The following is a 20,469-nucleotide window of genomic DNA, read 5'->3' on the forward strand; positions in this document are numbered from 1 at the left end:
TAACGTTACATCCTGGTACCCAACACACAGTTATCGTAGCTTCAGAGAGAGACGGACTGTACTACAAAATTAGACTTTCTTGACTTAAAAATGCATTTTAACAATATATATATATATATATATATAAATAAGGTCCCATTATGGTCCACAGGAAGGGGCTTGACTACACTACCCTATATTCTTCCTGGGAACAAACGTACATCTTAGCCATGGTTGCGAAATGTCGACAACATTGTAGTCCTGCTTTACGGCCTATTGGGCTCTCAATGAGACCATAATTTATTAAATCAAAAGAGAAGTAGAGTCATGTTCTCAAAGTCTTCCATACATTAACGTATTTTTGCAACCAGAGGAGGTGCCCCCTGATGGCCAGCAGAGAGAATGCAACTTTAAGGCACTTCAGATTTGGATCACTTTTTGGACGTGGAGGTTACCTTGTCCACACATTTCATATACTTATTTTAGTAATAGATAAGTTAACAAGCCAAAAGGTGGTTAATTAGTGGAGCCATGCAAGACAACAACAACAACAACAAATTTCATGTCCTGCAAATATTTCAGAATAAAGGTCTTTCGTAAACAAATAAAGGGATTCAATTCAAAAGGTAGATTAGCCTTTGTTAATGTCTGTGACGTGTGATGACATAGTAACTGTAGTGATGTTGCTGGTGTGATTTCAACATACCGTCAAACGGTCATCTCCTATTTCTATTTTTGCTATGAACCCTGCGGTACGCGTACAAAACAGGTGACACCTCAAATCTGCAGAAGAGACGCAGTGGATCGGCAGCTGAGCCATCAAATGCTTCTCTGTCATGGTTGTACACAAGGCAATAATTACAATAGAGCTACTTTGAAGTTCCTGAACCATCTGATGCACTGGGTCCTACATGCTGACGTCTGCTGTGCAGGAAGTGCATCATCGCCTGTTCACAGCTGCTCGGTGCAGCTTTAGGGGAAATGACTTGGCCGCTGGTGTATAAAGATCAGTTTGTATTGTTTGCTTGTTACTTGTCATGAAGTTTGTGTTGCGGTTACATGTCTTACATGCGTACGCTTGAATTAAGGGCCACCGCCGTCAATATCCCTGACAGCAGACATATGTCGTATTAAAGATCTTGCTTAATGGAGCTCACTACCATGCACCTCTGGACTTGTAATGACCCTGTTAGCTTACTGGCTAGCTACTGCATGTGTTTTCATTAGCATTCATTGCAGGAAAGCAGATTTCCATCCTTCTCCTCTCGCTTGCTGAACCCAGTTTATCACTCCTACGCTGGCAGGTGTGGCTGCGAGTGAAGCAAGTGAGATATTGGCCAGCAGCAGTGGCAGCGGTGTGGTAATTAACAATGCCATTACCTCTCCTGCACAGTATGTGTGTGCAGCTCTTATTCCCATGCAGCAGTAAAAGCATTTCAGCATGCAGCACAGGATGAGGAGGCGCTTTAATTACATTTGTCACAGCTCCGTTCTTGATCAAAAACCTAAACAAGAGATGGATGATACACTGCCGCCTCTGATAAATCCCACCCATTACACAGGGTGAGATATATGCTATGGATCTCATCCCATTTATTGCTGTTCGACCCTGACAAACTGCACTTCACAGACCTAATGTTCCAGAGAGAATACGCAGCTCCAGTCAGACCAGAGGGGAGACGGAGTGGAAGTTGTTTTGTTCTTCCACTTAGAAGTCATGTCTCCTCCCAGAGGGCCTCTCTTCTCGCCGCATCCTCCTCCCGGAAAATAAATTACGCTATTTCCACACAGAAAATTGCACAATTATCTTCTAAATTAAAAGGATTATTTTATTGTCAGTCAGATTGGATGAGGGCACATTCTGTAATCATGAGCCTTTGTTGTGCAAACTCATTTTCTGTTGACATCAGGGCTCTACATCATCTGCTTAACTTCCCTTCAGTCTGAGAGGTGCTGTAGCAGGTGGCTCCGGCGACAATTATCATTCTGATTGACTTGGCTGTATCAAAAATGATTTCTCTCTTTTGCAAGTGACTATAAACAGCTCTGAATGATTGACTGAAGAGAAGTGGGTTGTTGTCATTGAAGACCATTAGATGATCTGGATAATGTGGATACTCACAACAAGATTCCTCCCGTCTTCAACACATCTTATGTGCATCAGTGTCTATACTTAAGTAGATCTCAGCCTACCTTTTTTAACCTCAATTCACTGCCATTCATGTTGAAACGGTGTAAAAACACTCTACGAGACTGTTAAGTCTCTGGGTTTAGGTAACCCAGTCTTGTGAAAATCACAGCATTGTTTATTTGATCTAAAATGTCTGTATAACTCCAATTAAAGCCATTAAAATGAGCGCATTGATATGAAATCACGTCTGCGTCCCAAACTAGAAGCAGGTTCTTGGTTCACTTGTTGTTCATGTCTGTGTGCTTCCAGTTTACATAAGTAACCCGGGTGGAGCTAGCTGCTAATAAGTTCAAGAGAGTCTCATTTTGCCATACGCCGACCAAGCATGTTATTGAAGTACCTCTATAATTGTAGTTATATATAGAGTAGCCCATTCTGTCAGGTAAGGAATATCTTTCAGAATGGACTACTACCTCTACAAATGTGGTAAAGTAGCTCATTCTGTCAGTCATTTATTGAACTGTCTCATGTTATGTCCCAGTCTAGGGGTCTAGGACACAACACGAAAAAGGCCATATCTTCCCCAAGTCCCAAGTGACCACAAACAAAGTAGTATGAGAATAATAAGAAAATTATATTTACAAATGAAGGTGATGACAAAAATCAGTTAAAGGAGAAATCCGGTCATTTTTGACCCCATTTCCGTTGTCCTCAGGGTCATCCCGACTTATTAGAAGCAAAAAACCCAACAAAAATTGACCTTGCCTAGCCCGAGATCTGTACCTGCCTGGCAGCCTTCCAGACTCGCTCCAATGCTAACCCATTGGGGCACGTTTTATCAGTCGTCATGTCCGTAATCCATGAAGCTGTTATGTCCATATGTATGACTATGTTACACATAGCAACGATAGCTTACAGCTAGTAACGTGCCGGGCGCTCGTCCGTCCCACTCACCGCAGAAACGAAAACGTTTTCCTCGTAGATTTTGTATCCATAAAGAAACGATCGAGCAGTGCAGTCGTCATGTCTGTAATAAATCCATGAAGCTGTTATGTCCATATGTATGACTATGTTACAACATAGCAACAACTGCTTACAGCTAAACAGTAGCCGGGAGCCAAAAGTCTCGCGCAAGTTCCCGTCTCCCGACGTCCTCACTCTGGAGCTGTTTTCAAGCCAATACAGTGACAAACTTCTTTTCATCGAGCAGTGCCGTCATGTCCATATGACAGTGTAACTAGCGCTAGCCTACATAGTAAGATTGCTTAGCCTTTGTGACAGTTGAACCTGCTACAAAGACAACAAATCTCGCGCAGTCTCAGTAGGCTAGTTGTGTTGACAGCATGAGTGGGAGTCGCGTGTCGTGTGTCGCGTGTGCAGACTGCAGTCTCTCATCAACAGAGTGAGATCAAAGTGACCCTCGCGCGACTGTCCAAGATTTGTCACTGTACTGGCTTGAAAACAGCTCCAGAGTAAGGACGGCAGACGGGAACTTGCGCGAGATTTGCATTGTTTTGGCTCCCGGCTACTGTTTAGCTGTAAGCAGTCGTTGCTATGTTGTAACATAGTCATACATATGGACATAACGGCTTCATAACGGATTTATTACGGACAGGACGACTGCACTGCTTGGTCGTTTCTTTATGGATACAAAATCAAAACTACGAGGAAAACGTTTTTGTTTCTGCGGTGAGTGGGACGGACGAGCGTCCGGCACGTTACTAGCTGAAGCTATCGTTGCTATGTTGTAACATAGTCATACATATGGACATAACAGCTTCCTGGATTTATTACGGACAGGACGACTGCACTGCTCGTTCGTTTCTTTATGGATACAAAATCAAAACTACGTGGAAAACGTTTTCGTTTCTGCGGTGACTGGGAGGGAAGACAGGCGCTCGGCTATCTACTGCTAATGTCTACGGGTGATTTGAGGTGAGTAACTCCATGCAAAAACACACATATTTATGTCGTTTTGCCACACTATTTGAGCTAAACGAGCGCCGTGGTGTCTCGTACGGACCCAACCTGTGTTGCATAGGTCTTGGAATTGTTTTCTGGGGCCCAGGAAAGCAGATAAAACGTGCCCCAATGGGTTAGCATTGGAGGGAGTCTGGAAGGCTGCCAGGCAGGTAGCCTACAGATCTCGGGCTAGGCAACGTCAATTTTTGTCGGGTTTTTTGCTTCTAATAAGTCGGGATGACCCTGAGGACAACGGAAATGGGGTCAAAAATGACCGGATTTCTCCTTTAAGTATAAACTAAATGAGCTATAGGCTTCAGGGTGGACCAAGGCCAAAACAACAAACATAATGGTTCCTGTCTAGGAAGTAAATCTTACCTAATAAAACTGAGGAAAACATAAATGACATAAAACTTACCTCCCTAACTAAATAAACAGGAGAAAACGATGTTAACAAAACTGGCAGTCCACCCTTACTGCTCAAAAGAAACAAAACTACTCAAACAAACAAAGACTACTCAATGACAAAGCTTATGCATAAGTGTGGCTGGTTGGGAGAGGAGGAGGATGAGGAAATGCCTGCTGCCCCCAGCGTCCGCCATCTTGGCTCTTTAAATATCAGGTGGGCTTGAGACACAGCCAATCGAGTGCAAAGCCTGGAACCACTCCACCAATCAGGACACGGGCACGGCACACACCTATTTGCATATAAAATCAGCGGGAGAAATAAAGCAAGCACAGTGCACAAACAACTCACAAAATTACTACAGTCATAACACTCATGATATCTTGCAATTTTGCTAAACATGGTAGAGGTTTATGTTAACTGGCTGGCCGGTGTTGTCAACGGACAGTGACATTTGGTAACATTGGCATGGTATTTAAAAACCCACAACAATCCTGTGATTTAACAAATGAACCTGATCATACATTGCAAAGGACTAAATTGCTTCACATGAAATAACTGATGATTCTTTGCTGTGTAATGAAGATGCTCCATCTCGCTGAAGGGCAGCGATTCAGATTGGCAGGTGGGTTTTGATCTGTTGAACATTTTGAAATGGACGGATGGGCCCTTCTCCTCTCCCTTGTGATCATTTCAGTTCAGAAATCAGAAAAGCTGCCAACCACCATAATAGCAACAAACGGTTGATGATAATTGATGTGGTGTCAGTTTCCATTCACTTCAAAGCCGTCTCAGTTTAGAAAGGGAAACTTGCAGTGGCATTCTGTCGAATACAAGTTTAACCCTTTGAAACCCACATGGATCCATTTTTGTTATTTTTAAAAGGGGGACAGGGGGTCTTTAGGCACAGATACCAGGTCAACCACAACAGACGTTCATCCATCCATCCATTGTTTACCAATTTATCTGAATGCTGAGAACTTGAATCTTAAATTGAGAGGCTGCTCAGCCGTGTGTCAAGTAGCGCCATTAATTAATAAGAAATAATGAAATAATTAGACAATTAGTAAACAGATTTAATACTAAATTAAAAAATCTAATTCTACTTGAGCATTGACGAAAAAAATCCATCCAAAATAATAATAATTAAAACTGCATAGCAGTGTCATGACGGGCCCTCGCTCATATGATGTTGTGGACTGCCTGCGGTCACAGGACAGTGTCGTGGACGCTGACTGTGCTGCGGCCGCCTCTTGTGGCACAAGTTGAGACACAAGTGATTGACACTGAAAGGCATCCATCTCTCATGTGCAGTCGTGGCGTGCCTGCGGTCACATGGCAGCGTGGCAGCCGCCTAACTGTGCTGCGGCCGCCTCCTCGTGGCACAAGTTTAGACAAAAGCGATCGACATTCAAAGCCATCTGTCTGTCACGTGCAGTCGTGGAGTGGCTGCGGTCACAAGTAAAACTACATTTCAGTCACAGAACTCAAACACATGTCTTCCTGCCATCTCTCCTCCTCCCCCTGTGTCCTCCTTGCAGGCTGACATGAGAGGAAGTAGTCAAAAAAATAACCAGGTGTGGCTGTTACTTGGAAAAAGTCACAAAATCAATGACATTTCCTGTGCTCTGACTGTGAGTAAATATTACATTGATGTGTTCAGGAAGGAACTGTAATCAAGTATGGAAAGTTTGGAGCAGATCAGAGAAGAGACACTGGAGTTATAATAGTTTTGATGTTTATGGCGAAGGCTGTCTGAGGTGCATGTGAAGTTTGGAGCAGATCAGACAATGTATAAAATCATTAGCAGGTGTGGAAAATATCCTAAGTGTTGATCTGGTGTTAAACAGTGACAGAGGTCACATCTCCTCCATGCCTTCCTGACATCTCTCTGAGTCCCCTTGGTGTTTCTCTCTCCCCTCCCCCACTATTGACAGTCACAGAGCTGATATGCAGGTGGCTAAAAACATTTTTTTTACCAACTTCCTGTTGACTTTAGGCGGTGGGTCCAAGAGGCCTTTTTGTACATCTCCACATGGGCTATCTAGGAAAAAATATTTAATCTGTGTACGCCCAACCTAGAGGGGGGGCTGTTGCTCAGAAAAAGGGCATAAAATCAGTCACATTTCATGTTGCCATTAGGTGGCGCTCTGACTGTGAGTCAAAATTGCAGTGCAGTTGTGTTCAGGACGTGACTCTCATCAAGCATGAATATTTTGGAGCAGATCGGAGAAGAAACACCGAAGTTACAACACCTTTAATGCCTTTGCCAAAGGTTAAAAATAGTAGCCCTGGCCACGCCCTTTAACTTTTGGAGCATCTTTGAGTACATTTTTGTCCTTAAGGCCTTTCCAACCACATATCCAATTTTGGTATCAATCGGATGAACGGTATAGTCGGTTATAGATCAAGTACGACTCCTGTGAATGATTTTGATGAAAATTGACATGTATGTTCTTTGAAGGTATGGCAACATAGGTTTCGAGTTTCGTAATTTTTGGGCCAAAGGTTATAGAGTTATGCTAATTGCGTTTTGGTGGCCCAACCCTCTTATGTTCATTGGCCGATGTCTTCTGATTAAAAGCTAGGTCTAATGAGTACGCACACCAAATTTCGTCCAAATCGGACCAAAGGTGTCTGAGGAATGAGCAACGTTGAGTTTTTCATAAAATGGCGGACTTTGGTACTCCAAGAGGATTTTTTGTAGAGGGCACTTGTCTGCACATGTGTGCAAAATGTCATGTCAATCGGAGTTACGGTGCGGCAGGGCTGGCAAATAGACACGCTAGGTGGCGCTAGCGAGCAGCTTTTTCGTGACCGAATGCGAAACCGGCAAAATCTCAAATTTTTCACCAGGCCGCATGGACACACCAAATTCTGTTAGTTTGTTTTAATGCTGAGGCCCCCAAAAGGCACGTCGAACTTGTAAAAGAATAATAAACACTACAATAACAATAGGGGCTTTGCAGCCCGACGTTGTCGGCGCTCGGGCCCTAATAATAATTTTGTAAATAAAAAAACTTGACATATGGAGATGTGAACTGAAATTAGCAAAAATTAGGAACAACCGACAAAACACTTAAATAAAAAACAGTGGCAGCGCACGGAAGACAAATCGAGCAATCACAGAGGAGCCTGAACAACGTTACAGCATGGGTCAACTGACGAACCGGCAACGCGTGGCTGAAGAAACTGGCCCTTTATACAGCAGGTGGAGATGAACCAGATTTGAGGTAGGTATGCAGGTAAACCAAGGCAGGAAGAAAGGCCACACAATCCAGGGAGAGAGCAGGAAGGGAGGGGAAGAGCAGGGAAGGAGCCCTGACAATGACAAGCATTACAGTTCTGGAAACTGCTCCCAAACCCTATTATGTTCAATATATTATATACAAATTGTCTCTAGTTTGTGTTTGAAAAGCTGCATGAGGCTGTGAAAAGGGGTTCAGTTGGAACCCAAGAGTCTCCCATTTACAGATATCCCCACTCTGCCTTTTGCAGACATATTCACTGTTATGCATAAGACCTGCATGTACCAATAGAACCCATTTTCATTCACATACACTATATTGCCAAAAGTATTTGCTCACCTGCCTTGACTCTCATAGTGGCATCCCATTCTTAATCCATAGGGTTTAATATGACGTTGGTCCACCCTTTGCAGCTATAACAGCTTCAACTCTTCTGGAAGGCTTTCCACAAGGTTTTGGAAAGGTTTTGAGTGTGTTAATGGGGCTTTTTGACCATTCTTCCAGAAGTGTATTAGTGAGGTCACACACTGATGTTGGAGGGGAAGGCCTGGCTCTCAGTCTCCACTCTAATTCATCCCAAAGGTGTTCTATCGGGTTGAGGTCAGGACTCTGTGCAGGCCAGTCAAGTTCATCCACACCAAACTCTCTCATCCATGTCTTTATGGACCTTGCTTTGTGCACTGGTGCACAGTCATGTTGGAACAGGAAGGGACAAATAATGATTCATTATGGAAAAATCCAATAATAAATGATGGCTAATGCATTATAAAAACTCGGCGCACTTTGCCTTCTGAAACTAAGCAATGCAAAGACATAATGTAGAAAAGACCTCAGACAGCAGACCAACTACATTTAAAATAACAGGAATTTCTTTCTGGTACACTGCATCACATATACAGTGAATTCCACTCATGCTGCTGTGATATCATGTATCAGATGATGCAATAAATTGCAATTATGTTGTCTTCATTTTATTTTTCACACATATGCACATATGAGGTATATTTAGATTTGCCTGAAATGAAAGAAAAATGCACAGAGCTTTCATGTGCAGTAAATGCTGACCAATCAAGTCACCCCCTTCTGTGTTATTTAAGAATACCCTTTTGTATGATAATAGGACTATAAGTCAACAGAGTCCAGTGCTGTATACACTCACAGCAAATAGAGATGCATGCCGGGAGTAGATCTGAACAGTATTTCTGTGTGGGAAAAATTCAAAATTAAATATTGTTCACTGTATGTTTAGAGTTATGACTTCAGTGATGGTAGCAGAGATTATAACAACCAGCTGTCTGGATCACATGCTGCAAGTACAGTCTCCTTCCTTGTTTTCACTTTCGCTCAGTGGCCGGACAGCTTTGAAAGGCGGCAAGGCGGCAAAAATAATAATTTCTCAAAATGTGGGAGTCCGCCTCCAGTGCTGTAGAATAGAGATCTATGCCGGCGTCCTTCACTTTGTTGTCAAGAAAGAAGAGTGTGGGTGGCGTGATTGATGGATGGAGAGAAATGCATGCTGGTGCGGAGGCGTGCTTCTCCTTGTGTGTGTGTGTGTGTGTGACATAGGAGGTGCAGTAAATAATTGACTGGTTGGGTTGGATAAGGATATGAGGACCCTCGTTAGGCGAATCCATCCGGAGAGCCAAGTTTCTATGACAATGTCAACTGCGCTGCCTATTAGTGCCACTTACACAGACGTGATCCCTTCAGGGAAGGAAAGGAGCCCCTCGCTATGGCAACCATTCGTAGGGACACTGTCCTTGCCATTGCATGTATCACACTTCGGTTTAGTTGAGGCAGAAGTCTAAAACCTGAGAGACGACTAGCAGGGAGGATTGTGGAAGAGGTGTTTTTTATGTGTTTAGGGGAGAAACCAGACAAGGTGTCACTTCTTGACAGTCCTGATTTTGTGCTGTCAGAGTTGCTGAGACGTATAAGGATATAATTACAGATAGCACTTAGCACAGAATGAGATAATGCAGCCCTCTGCTGACTGCCAGTGGCAGCGAGAAAGGATAAGCACACCGTTTGCATTTAACTGAGCTCGTATTGTGAAGATTGCCGCCTCAATACACAAAATGCCCTTTCTGATGAGAGCACTGGGTACACTTTCTCATCTGCAATGGAGGACTCAACTGTTTTGCTCAACATAAAACGCACCCTGCCGGTTTGCTTTTAAAGATGAGATTCAAGCTGTTGTATCTGTGTATCTGTGTCCGTCAGGTGGCGGGGATTAAAGGCATGCTGATTGCTAACAAGAGGCAGGACAACCAGGTAAAGACTTACATGACCTACAATAAAGGCCGGGAGTGGAGGCTCCTGCAGGCTCCAGCGACGGACCTGGATGGAAACGACATTCACTGCATACTGGTAAGATACTGCATGTTTACTGCAGCTCAAACGCTTTTTCTGCTTATCAAAATAAGCTCAATAAGAACATAGAATTTATTTTTATTTATATAATTTATTGGTCCCTAGTTTCGTGGCGCAGCGCAGGGTGGCGCAGGGTGGCAGAGCCGGCGTAATGATAGTTTCGACCCGCGCAGCCTTGTGCACGGTCAGTTTGGCAGTTTGGTGGATCGCCTACGCCAAGGGTGTGGCAGCGCAGCAGGGGGAGGCGTCACAGATTCAGCTTGGTGCAGTGGAAGTTTCGTGGCAAAAAGCCTCGCCGAGACTTCGCCGAAAAGCCCGCCAGCTCCAACCTAGTCTACTCTTGGCGTAAGGCACAAGGCGCAAATAAAGTCCATTCATTCAAGGCGGATCACAGCTGGCGGAGTGGAAGTTTGGCTGACCGGCGCGCAGTGCGTACACGTCACCGAGACCTCACAGGCAGGTTTCCAGTTCCAGGCACATTTAAATGCAAGAAATAATCACAACAAACACTATTTAATGCAACTAATTGAATCAACACGTGAATTTATATCTATATAGATTGTCCCGTCACATCTGACGTCAGATCAAAGGCGGATGGCACGCGTAACGGAAACTCAGCCTATCGGACCAAAACATCTCCGTCTCTCTCTCCTGTTTTTTATAATATCTGCGTTGTTATTATTATGATACGCACGCACAGCGCGTGATGCGCGTGGTGGGAGCGGCGGTGCTGCTTCTGTCATCGGGTTGTCAAGTGACGGAACTTGCACTGAACCTCCCCTTACGCATTAAAGGTGAGGAGAGGAGCTCATTTGATTGGTGAAGATCTGAATCGGCCGTGTTAATCCCAGTCCACGCCTCGTCTCCCCCTCGTCTCCCACTCACACCTTCTTCTCCTCCCTCTTTCCCACTTGCGTGGGTGGGAGTGACGGGAGGTGTGCCTGCGCTTGCCTGCGCGGTGCACAAAACTTGCAAAGTCCAGGCGAACACACCCCGTCGGCGTGGCGCAGGTGTGCTGCGCGCTGACTATGCCTAGTCTACGAAACTAGGGCCCAATGTCTCAGTCTTCTTCAATCCAGCATGATGTTCATTGAGTACATTATGGTCCATTTAGAGTCCACCAGACCAGAAAGCAGGGGATGGTTTAGGGGCGGGGCTACCTTGTGATTGACACGTGCTACCACAGCCTCGTATCACTGCCAATGCAATTAGCTACTGAGATTAATACTTAGCTGTAAAGTTAACCTTGATTATAGAAGCTAACTTTGTCCAAATATGGTCACGTCCCTTCACTCGTTGCGACAGACAAAATCCAAGATGTGGATGGAGAAAATGCCTTTTGATTCAAAACTGTAGTCTGCAAACCAATAGGTGATGTCACAATGACTTTCACTTCTTCTACACAGTCTATGGCCAACACGCTACATGAGCTTTGCTGTCAGACACCAAGGACCAAGCTGCGTTATTTGATGTCTTGACAGTGAGAACTTGGTTGAAATCCATGGGATTGTGTTTTTTATAGTCAGTCAGGGAGGTCCTTCTATGGACAGTTCTTCCACTGAACATCTGGAAATAAGCTGCAGTGCATCTGGACAAAAATCCACTGAAGAATATTATACGATACTACACTAATCATAATCACGTTTCTCTTGTGTTTAAAAGATAACGGCCTGCTTTAGAATAAAGTCAGATCAGGTGCTACAGTGGCAGACCCACATACGCAGCATGTAGTTATTCATTCGACAGCCTCCCTCCAACTAAAACTAACAGTGCGGATGTTGGGAGGACTCGTGTTCAAAACATTACGGGGACTTCGTGCTGTTTAAGAGGTGATTTGGAGGCCGCGTGGTGTGGCTTGCAGGTTGCCCGTGATTGCGCATTCATGTGACATTTTAATTACTGCTGTAGATTCCTTTTGATTACCCTGTTCAGTCCCGCTGCCCTTGATGTCCTTACACCAGTGACATGCTGTCTGCTGCTTAGATGAGAGCAGACACGTTTTGGTTTTTCTTTCTTCTGCTCTGTGAACAAATGTAATTGTCTTCTGTTGTGTGCATGCCCTAGAGACATGGCTTAGTTTAATGCAAATTCCATCGCTCTTTGTATTAATGACAGATTAAATGCAATTAGCAAAAATGTATGACAGCACAGTGGGGAGACTAATGAATTGGGCTTGTTTAGTAATGGTTTTGTTTTTGCTCTACCGTTTTGTTTTGACCCTATGAGTTACCAAGCATCGTGAATTTCATGATTCATAATTTAACATTGAGAATCCATTTGATTTGCATCCTGTCTACTCTCTCTCTCTCTCTCTCTCTCTCTCTCTCTCTCTCTCTCTCTCTCTCTATATATATATATATATATATATATATATATATATATATATATACTCTCTATATATATTATGATTCAACATAATATTTCACTACTCAGATGAAATGATGTGCAAATGAGTCATCATTTTCATATGATTGTGCCACTATTTTCGAGCTCTGTGTCAATGTATTTATTTTCTCTTTTACTTAAAATGAACATATTCATATTTAGGTTCATACTTGTGTTTTGGGGTTTTGACCAGATACCAGAATATATTTATGTATCCATCCGAATCACCCCGTTTTTAGCTCCTGTCTCTAAGAAAAAGCTCTGATTGGTCTGTTCTGATTGGCTTGTGAGAAAAATCTGTTGCACCTTTGCAAAGGTAGATGGTATGAGCCTCATGTGACATAGGAAGGGGAGCCATATCTGATTGGCTTGTTATATCACGTTTCTGATCTTGGAAGCCCACAACAAACTAACTAGGTTGTTTCATTTCACTCCAGAGGGGTATTCCATCAAACTCGCTAAGCGGAAAGCCGAGTTAATTTCGATAAGCCTCGCTACCTTTAGCGAGAGTTGCGTTCCATCAAGGTGACTTGAGGCACTCTCCGCTAAGTAACCATGGGAATTTATCCGACCAAACTAGCCTGCTCCGGGGCAGGCTAACCATCAGGCTTACTTTAGCGGGGGTTTCAGAGAAGTCCGTCTGTCCATCCGAACTGTACCAGCAGAAGGTTCCGCCAAGCCTAGTCCTTGTGATTTCGTCACGTGAAAGACCAAAAATTACCAAAATTACATATATGAAGTACAAACGGACTATATTTTCATCAAGCGTCTAAAAATACATGCTTGCAATTAAAAAAATATGAATAAATCGTTTATTTTGTTTATGACCGACTGGCCATATTGTTATCTAAAGCCCCCAGTTGGGTGAGTGGTGATGCACCTGCCCTCGAATGTGGGCATCGCAGGTTCACATCCCGGCGAGGACATCTTATGCGTTTTTTTTTTTTTTTTTGCCTGTATTATTGTCTTTAGATCAGAGAATTAGACCAACATTTTACCTTAACTATGATAAATTTGTCATACAATTTCCCCAGAACCCAAATATAACTTGCAAAAACATGATAGGCATAGAGATGATATTATTAATAGCATGTTATAGATCCCAATGACAAAGGCATTGCTGCATGCAATTTTCAGCAACATAAATTCCTTTCAGGTGAGTTCATTAATAGGTTCATTGAATGTGTTCATTAAATTGTTGAGATAAATGAGTTGGTCAATGTAGATGCATTTACTAGGCCTATCTAAAAAAAAAAGAGAGAGAGAGAGAGAGAGAGAGAGAGAGAGAGAGAGAGAGAGAGAGAGAGAGTTCCGGCCAAAGAAAGAAGTTTCACAAAGTTCCATAGTCGGGAGTTGAACCGTGGCCGGCCGCATGCAAAGCCGGCGCATTACCTCTACACTATCCTCACGTTAAAGAACTCTTTGTCAGTGTTATATTAGAACATCTTACTCTGAACGGTACTTCCGTATTTAATCGCTCTGCAATTCTTGCCCAAGCAGCCTCGTGATTTTTATTTATCACTACAGTATTCCCTTCTTTGGTTATGATGGGTTTGTACTCCTCATACAGTTCCATCAATAATTTTTGCTCTGGTCTTTTCTGCCATTTTCTCGATGATTCGACATTCACGGTTCTGGTCTGGCTTCATATCCCGTGAACGGCGTAACACACGACAACGTTAACCTGGCTTGTATTAGCCTCAACAAGGCGCGGCTGAAATGCGTTAATGGAATGGGTTTAGCTGCAAGTGGAAGTTGGCGTTAGTTCTAACCAGGCTTAACTAGGTAAGCGCCGCTTTAATTAGCGAGTTTGGTGGAATACCCCTCAGATCCCCAAAAGGATGTACACAATCACTGGTCCTCTGAAACATGTTTATCTTTCTTCCTCTGCAGCCCTTCTGTTCACTCCATCTCCAACTGCAGACGTCAGAGAACCCATACTTGTCAGGAACAATCTCCACCAAGAACTCTGCACCAGGGATCATAGTTGCCACGGGTAGGACAAAAGACTCAACGCTAGAGCTGTTTATGATTTATTTTTCAGTTATCAATTATTTCACATTACTTGATCAATTTAACCATTCACACAATATAAAAAATTGTGTTACCTCAATCTAACGTTAGTTTTGTCGCTTAACATAACGTAAGTTTTGTTTCTTAAACCGGGAGTTGTGTTGCCTCAACCTAACATTCTTTTTGTTGTTCAAACCTAACTGTACACAGTTATTTTAAGCCCAATCATGATGTGCTTGGGACTGACAGAAAAAGAAAATTTGTGCCGAGCAACATGAAAGAATTAACACATAGAATGAGGCCAATAGATTACATTTCATTAAGTTTCACATACTGCAATGAAACTGTTGAAGGTGAATTGTAAAACCACTTAATGTACATTATTACTACTATAACTATTTAGAAAAAGGAGCAGTAACACATTTGCATTTAAAGTTTTGAAAGCCAGTTCTTTTGGATCCTCCCAGTCGGCTACTAGTGACCTCTCACTTCAGCTTGTCTCAGTGATTCTTTAAGCTACACTGGGCACAGTTCACTGCAGGATCTCCAATCCTTCCACAGGCAAATATGGTGTGGATCACACATCCACCTGTTTTGATGCCTCTTCACCCAGTCAATTATGAGTATGTGTGTGTGTATGGATGTGTTGTGCAAGATGCGTTAAGGCAAAATAGACGTGTAAGCACCCAGCGGCGGCGTGTGCAGGAAAAAAAGTCAGTCTTTTTATGGAGTGTGTACGTCTATACGAGTGTGTGTTTGCTGTTTGCATCCGTCTGTTTTGTGCTCTGCCTGTGAGAATACTGAATAAACATACATCTCTGCCGCGGTGCTTGCACAGTGTGTCTTTGTGTGTCTGCGTGTTGCCGGCCGTGCCTTTGCTTTGGCACTGTGATTCACTTTGCCCGCTGCGCCTTTTTAAGACGTCAGCTGGTCTCACCGACATGACAAACACCATCCAGATCAAACACATGCCTATTTACTGAGCCGTGGCCAAGATAGTGGAGCAGATCAACAGAAGTTCACTCGCAGGGCCAAAAGAAAAAACAACATTTCAGATGCACTGTGGTGTAACACTGCAAACTGCCAGAGCAAAGGAGGCAACCCGGCCTCCTCCACATCTCACATTAAGTTGCCTGAATTGAGGCAGGCATCCGTTTGGAATTAACCGAAGGTCTCCTCTGACGGCAAGCTGATCTGGGAATCAAGCCAGAGGAATTGATTAATCGTAGACCCTGTGTGATTGGCAGCATGTATATGAATCACACGGCCTGTTATCTCACTGATCTGCAGTTTTGTTGTGTCACGTGTTCTGTTGGCATTTTCACTGCAGGAAATATTGGAGCAGAGCTGTCTTACAACAACGTTGGCATGTTCATATCATCGGATGCTGGCAATAGCTGGAGACAGGTGAGCTTCACACAGGATTCACCTGAATCAGAAACCGCTTTATTGCCAAGTAGGTTTTCACATACGAGAGGATCTGCTTTGGTGTGTTGGTGCGTAACTTAAAACATAGTAAGAAAAGGCAATTAAAACTCAAACATTGAGAACAATCGAGAACAAACCATAAGAAAAATATGAAAGAAATATGATGACATATACACAAATATTTCTGAATTCAAATTAAAGTATTTAGAAGTGGCTGTCCAAGGAATGTGTAAAGGTTCACAGTGCGAGTGGAAAAAGAAGATGCAATGTACATATACAGGTAGTCTTAAATGTCTTAAAGATGTGTGTGAGTGTAACACATGGCAACAGATGTGAAGACGGAAGTGTCCAAGTCAACGGACAGTTTGGCACAATGTCTTAACAGCTACTGGCTTCCTAAATGTATATTTTATGAGGAGGTCTTGTTTAACAACCCCGTTGACACTTTGCTGAGCCCCAACCCCTTAGTTACTGTTGCTGCACAGGTTCACTGCTCCAGTCCAGCGGGGTACATTTGCCATTTACAGTAGACCTTTTCTTGTGACGTTCACGAGATGTCACAGCGGCAAAGCAACAACAGGTGTAACTTAAATAAATAAAGTGCATGCTGGGATAGTGGTATGAGGATCATCCAGGGAGCAACCTCCAGTCCTAAAAAGTGAAGCCAAAGTTGATGTGCTTTAAACTTGCACTCTACTGGCCATCAGGGGGCGACTCCTCTGGCTGCAAAAATAAGTCAGAGGGTTAAGGTTCTCACTTGTTTTATTATCTCAGTAAACATGGGAATTTAGGATCTCAATTGCTGTGGTTGCTAAGACACTATTAAAGCCAATGGTCAATTGCTTATCTCATGGTTTCTTGTAAGTTATGAAAGTCATATTGTCCCCTTGCGTCAATACTTTAATGATTAATTTCTGCATGTCTGTTCAGATATTTGAAGAGGAGCACAATGTGTGGTTTCTGGACAAAGGAGGTGCCCTTGTTGCTGTCAAACAGCCATCTGTGCCAACCAGGCACTTGTGGTAGGTCCATGTGGAGAAGCATTTTCCCTTCCTTTCTTGAATTGATTATTTTTAGGTAAGTTCAACCCTAATGGTAGAAAAAAAAATCGAATGTTTGATGCATACAGCGATATTCTTGGTCTGTTGTTATGTGCGAAAAATGTTTTTTTTTTTTCAAGCCACTTATCATTAACAGCCAGCCGTCTGAGCCTTCCTCCCCCCCTTCTAGTGTGTTTATTAATGCATTGCCTTCCTCTTGACAAATCGGGTGCCTACGCCTTGCCTCAGTGCAGGCTAATCCAAGTGAGACCAGATCTGTTCTCCAGTCGCTTTTGCAACAAGTTTAAGAGCCAGTGAAGTGGAGCTTGCTGGTTTTTTTTCTTCTCCCCCATCTATTTTAAGTTGTGCTGCTGTGGAGCAGCTATAGACCAGTATTGCTTTCTCAGCCAGTGTTCAGTTGAACACTTGTCCTGCCTGAATCTCATCAGAGGTGCATGTCAACCTTTTTTCTGTTGTCAGTGCTTTTAGCCAAATCAAGGCCGTGGTGGGGTTTACGAGGTGACGTTTGTGTGTGTGTGTGTGTGTGTGTGTGTGTGTTCTAAGCATGGGCCTTGCAGTGTTTCAACCCGTGTCACACTCAGGTACTCCTAGTTGTTCTTACTTCAGCACTGATGTTGATAAGCTGTCAGAATCAATAGAGTCCAGGCTGCGATGATGAAAGCTGTCCAATTTTTTTTTTTTTCTTCTTCTTTTTTGCTGTCTCCTTCTCCCTCTGCAGTTTTGTAGTGGAACATGAAACAGTTCTATTCTGGTCTTGTTTTTTTCACCCCTGTGCAGACTTTACCCTGGACCCGTGACGTTTTAGTTTTTTTTCCCTTTTAGGCATATGCTCTAAAAAATTGCATCTTTGCTTTGATAACCAGACAGTCTGTCTCTTAAATACCCATTTAATGCTCAAGCTTTTGATATTTAATCAAAGCTACAGTAGCTAATTGCACAGAGCTTCATTTGTTGAGACAAGCCACTGTTTCTGATCCCCCACACCCCCCCTTCCCCTCCACCTCCCCCACATGACCAGGCTCTCTGATAGAGAGCGTCTGTTTCCATGCCATCATTGTTGCTAGGTTTGTGATGGGAATGAGTTCTGACTCACATTCACAGGGTCAGCTTTGACGAGGGGAGGCAGTGGACCCAACACAGCTTCTCCTTGGTGCCTCTGTTCGTGGACGGAGTCTTGGTGGAGGCCGGGGCCGAGAACCAAATCATGACGTAAGTCCAGAAAAAGGGACAAATGACGTATTAAAAGGTGTGATTTCTCTGTCCTTTTCAGGGTATTGTGGGCCGAGCGAAAGATGGATAATATTTCCTCTGCTCAGTTCAGCCCTCTGGGTTCTCAACATGGGGGGACCATTAAGGAAAAGGCTCTGTGGTATTTAGTCTTTATTAGGCCACATTTCTGATGGGCAGGTAATGAGTCATGCAGGCTGTTAGTCAAACTGTTGTGGATAGTAGGCTACCTGACAAATACGTTTGTTCATAAGAAAATCAAGCATTCAATTATTTTTTCACAAATCTCATACTGTATCAAAAGCTGATCACAAGCTGGAAAAACCTAGTGTTCAACTACCAACACTTGACAAACAAACTCAAGTTACTGCACAAAAATACGCCAAGTTAACCTCAAGTTACTATCATTGTGACATCACCCAGAAGTATAATCTCCTGACCTTCGGCAGCTTTGTGTGTCTTTCCGATCCAGTGTTAAGTGACCTGGCGCTGACATTGAGTTTTCAGTTATGGTAATTAATTAATTAATTCATAGTATGAATACATTTTAGGACACTGTCTGAGTTAATCTTGTTATAGATTCTCATGAATGACTCCGTCTGTAATTAAGACCGACTTTTGATTAGTTACTGATGGAGTAAACATTAATTCATGGCTGAGACCTCCATGAGTCTTACATGAGTTCTACATTAACTCAGAATGAACTGGGCATAAGTTAAGTATCAATGAATGCTGATGAGTGTCTACTTAAGATGGACTATGATTTTTTTCAGTGTCGTAAACAGTCTGCTTGAGTCCGGATTTGATCATCTGGTTGATCACGCACCCATCTACACAGGCTGATCAGCTGTTTTACCAGACGCACATCAGCCTTACTTTAGCACCAATGTACCTTTTCATAAAGTAATTGCTTATGATTTAAAGTATTTGTATTATTTGCCTCTGCAGCTTTTTTGGACACTTCAGCCACCGTTCTGAATGGCAGCTCATCAAGATCGACTACAAGTCCATCTTCAGCAGGAAATGCACAGAGGAAGACTATCAAACCTGGCACCTGCACAACCAGGTAAGATGCATAGTTTGTACCACCAACTGTGTTAAAGTTCATGCAATGACAAGAAACAACAGTCACAATAGTTGTGCTTGTCATGCCAACAGGGTGAACCCTGCGTGATGGGGCAAAAACAGATTTACATGAAGCGCAGGCCTGGAAACTACTGCATGCTGGGAAAGGACTACTCCAGAATCCTCTCAGCTGAGTCCTGTATTTGTCGAGCTCATGACTTCGAATGGTAAGATGATGTGCCTTTGTACAATAGCTCCCTCCTTTCTTCGTAATCTTCAAGGGGGATTATGTTTCTCGCCATTGTCTGACAAAGGAGAGCTTCATTAACTTTGTTTGTTCTCCAGCACGGCCACACATGTAGAAGCACTCATGTTCAAGGGGCTTTTTTATGTGTTAATACATTACACATATTGTTTTCTATTGGGAAGCTGCCAGTTGTCCACAGACCATTTGGTTAAGTGCTACAGTACAATCACAAGCTCCTGTATTTAAAAATAAAGCATACTATGATATCTTAAACTATCAGCTACTCTTTAGATATTTGGTAGTTTCAAGTGTGTCCACCCAAACCTTCTCACTTCCCACTTGTCCTGACACTTCTTACTGGTCAATAGTCCACTGTGTCTTTATGAGATGCACCAGGTGCACTTCAATTTGAAACTTGAGATGCTGAGAGCAACTGACAAAGTATTAAGAGCGGGAAAGTTTGCCAGTTATCAGATGATGGATGGTCAAACAAACTGAGGACTGAGAAGGAGACCGTTGTTGCTGTTTTGTATCCAACTCAACATTAACTTATTTTTAGCTTAGCTTGTTACAGAACGTACATAGTTGACTAATGCCAGTTAAGGTCCAAAACTGAATTATTTAACTCACTTACCTAACAAATTCACTTATTTTTTAAAGCGTACACATGACTTTCACACACGACTTTCAACCAGGAGACCGCTGTTATTGTCCTGTGTGAAAGCAAGGCAGTATTGTTTTACCTTAGTTTTGTTACCGAACTTACATAACAAAACTTACATACTCACATACTCACGCTAGTTTGGTAACAAATGTATTTCTTTTAAAGACTACTTATCATTTTTGAATAGACAAATGGCTATCACCCAGGAGACCGCTGTTCATGTTCCGTGTGTCTGTTTTACCTTAGTTTTGTGACCTAACTTATTTAAACAAACACCATG

At 43.0% G+C, this 20,469-nt stretch overlaps 1 protein-coding gene across 1 annotated transcript in view; it reads left to right on the forward strand.

Annotated features, from left to right (window-relative positions):
• Positions 1-20,469, forward strand: part of sorcs3a (sortilin related VPS10 domain containing receptor 3a) — a 277,073-nt gene that overhangs the window by 216,751 nt on the left and 39,853 nt on the right. The window contains exons 10-16 of the mRNA XM_084004962.1: positions 9,950-10,096; positions 14,378-14,480; positions 15,828-15,904; positions 16,856-16,947; positions 18,088-18,195; positions 19,162-19,279; positions 19,372-19,505. Coding sequence (XP_083861088.1) covers positions 9,950-10,096; positions 14,378-14,480; positions 15,828-15,904; positions 16,856-16,947; positions 18,088-18,195; positions 19,162-19,279; positions 19,372-19,505 — 779 coding nt within the window. The remainder of the gene's footprint in view (positions 1-9,949; positions 10,097-14,377; positions 14,481-15,827; positions 15,905-16,855; positions 16,948-18,087; positions 18,196-19,161; positions 19,280-19,371; positions 19,506-20,469) is intronic.

The sequence above is a fragment of the Eutrigla gurnardus genome, assembly GCF_963514095.1.
Source record: "Eutrigla gurnardus genome assembly, chromosome: 3".
Taxonomy (NCBI): Eukaryota; Metazoa; Chordata; class Actinopteri; order Perciformes; family Triglidae; genus Eutrigla; species Eutrigla gurnardus.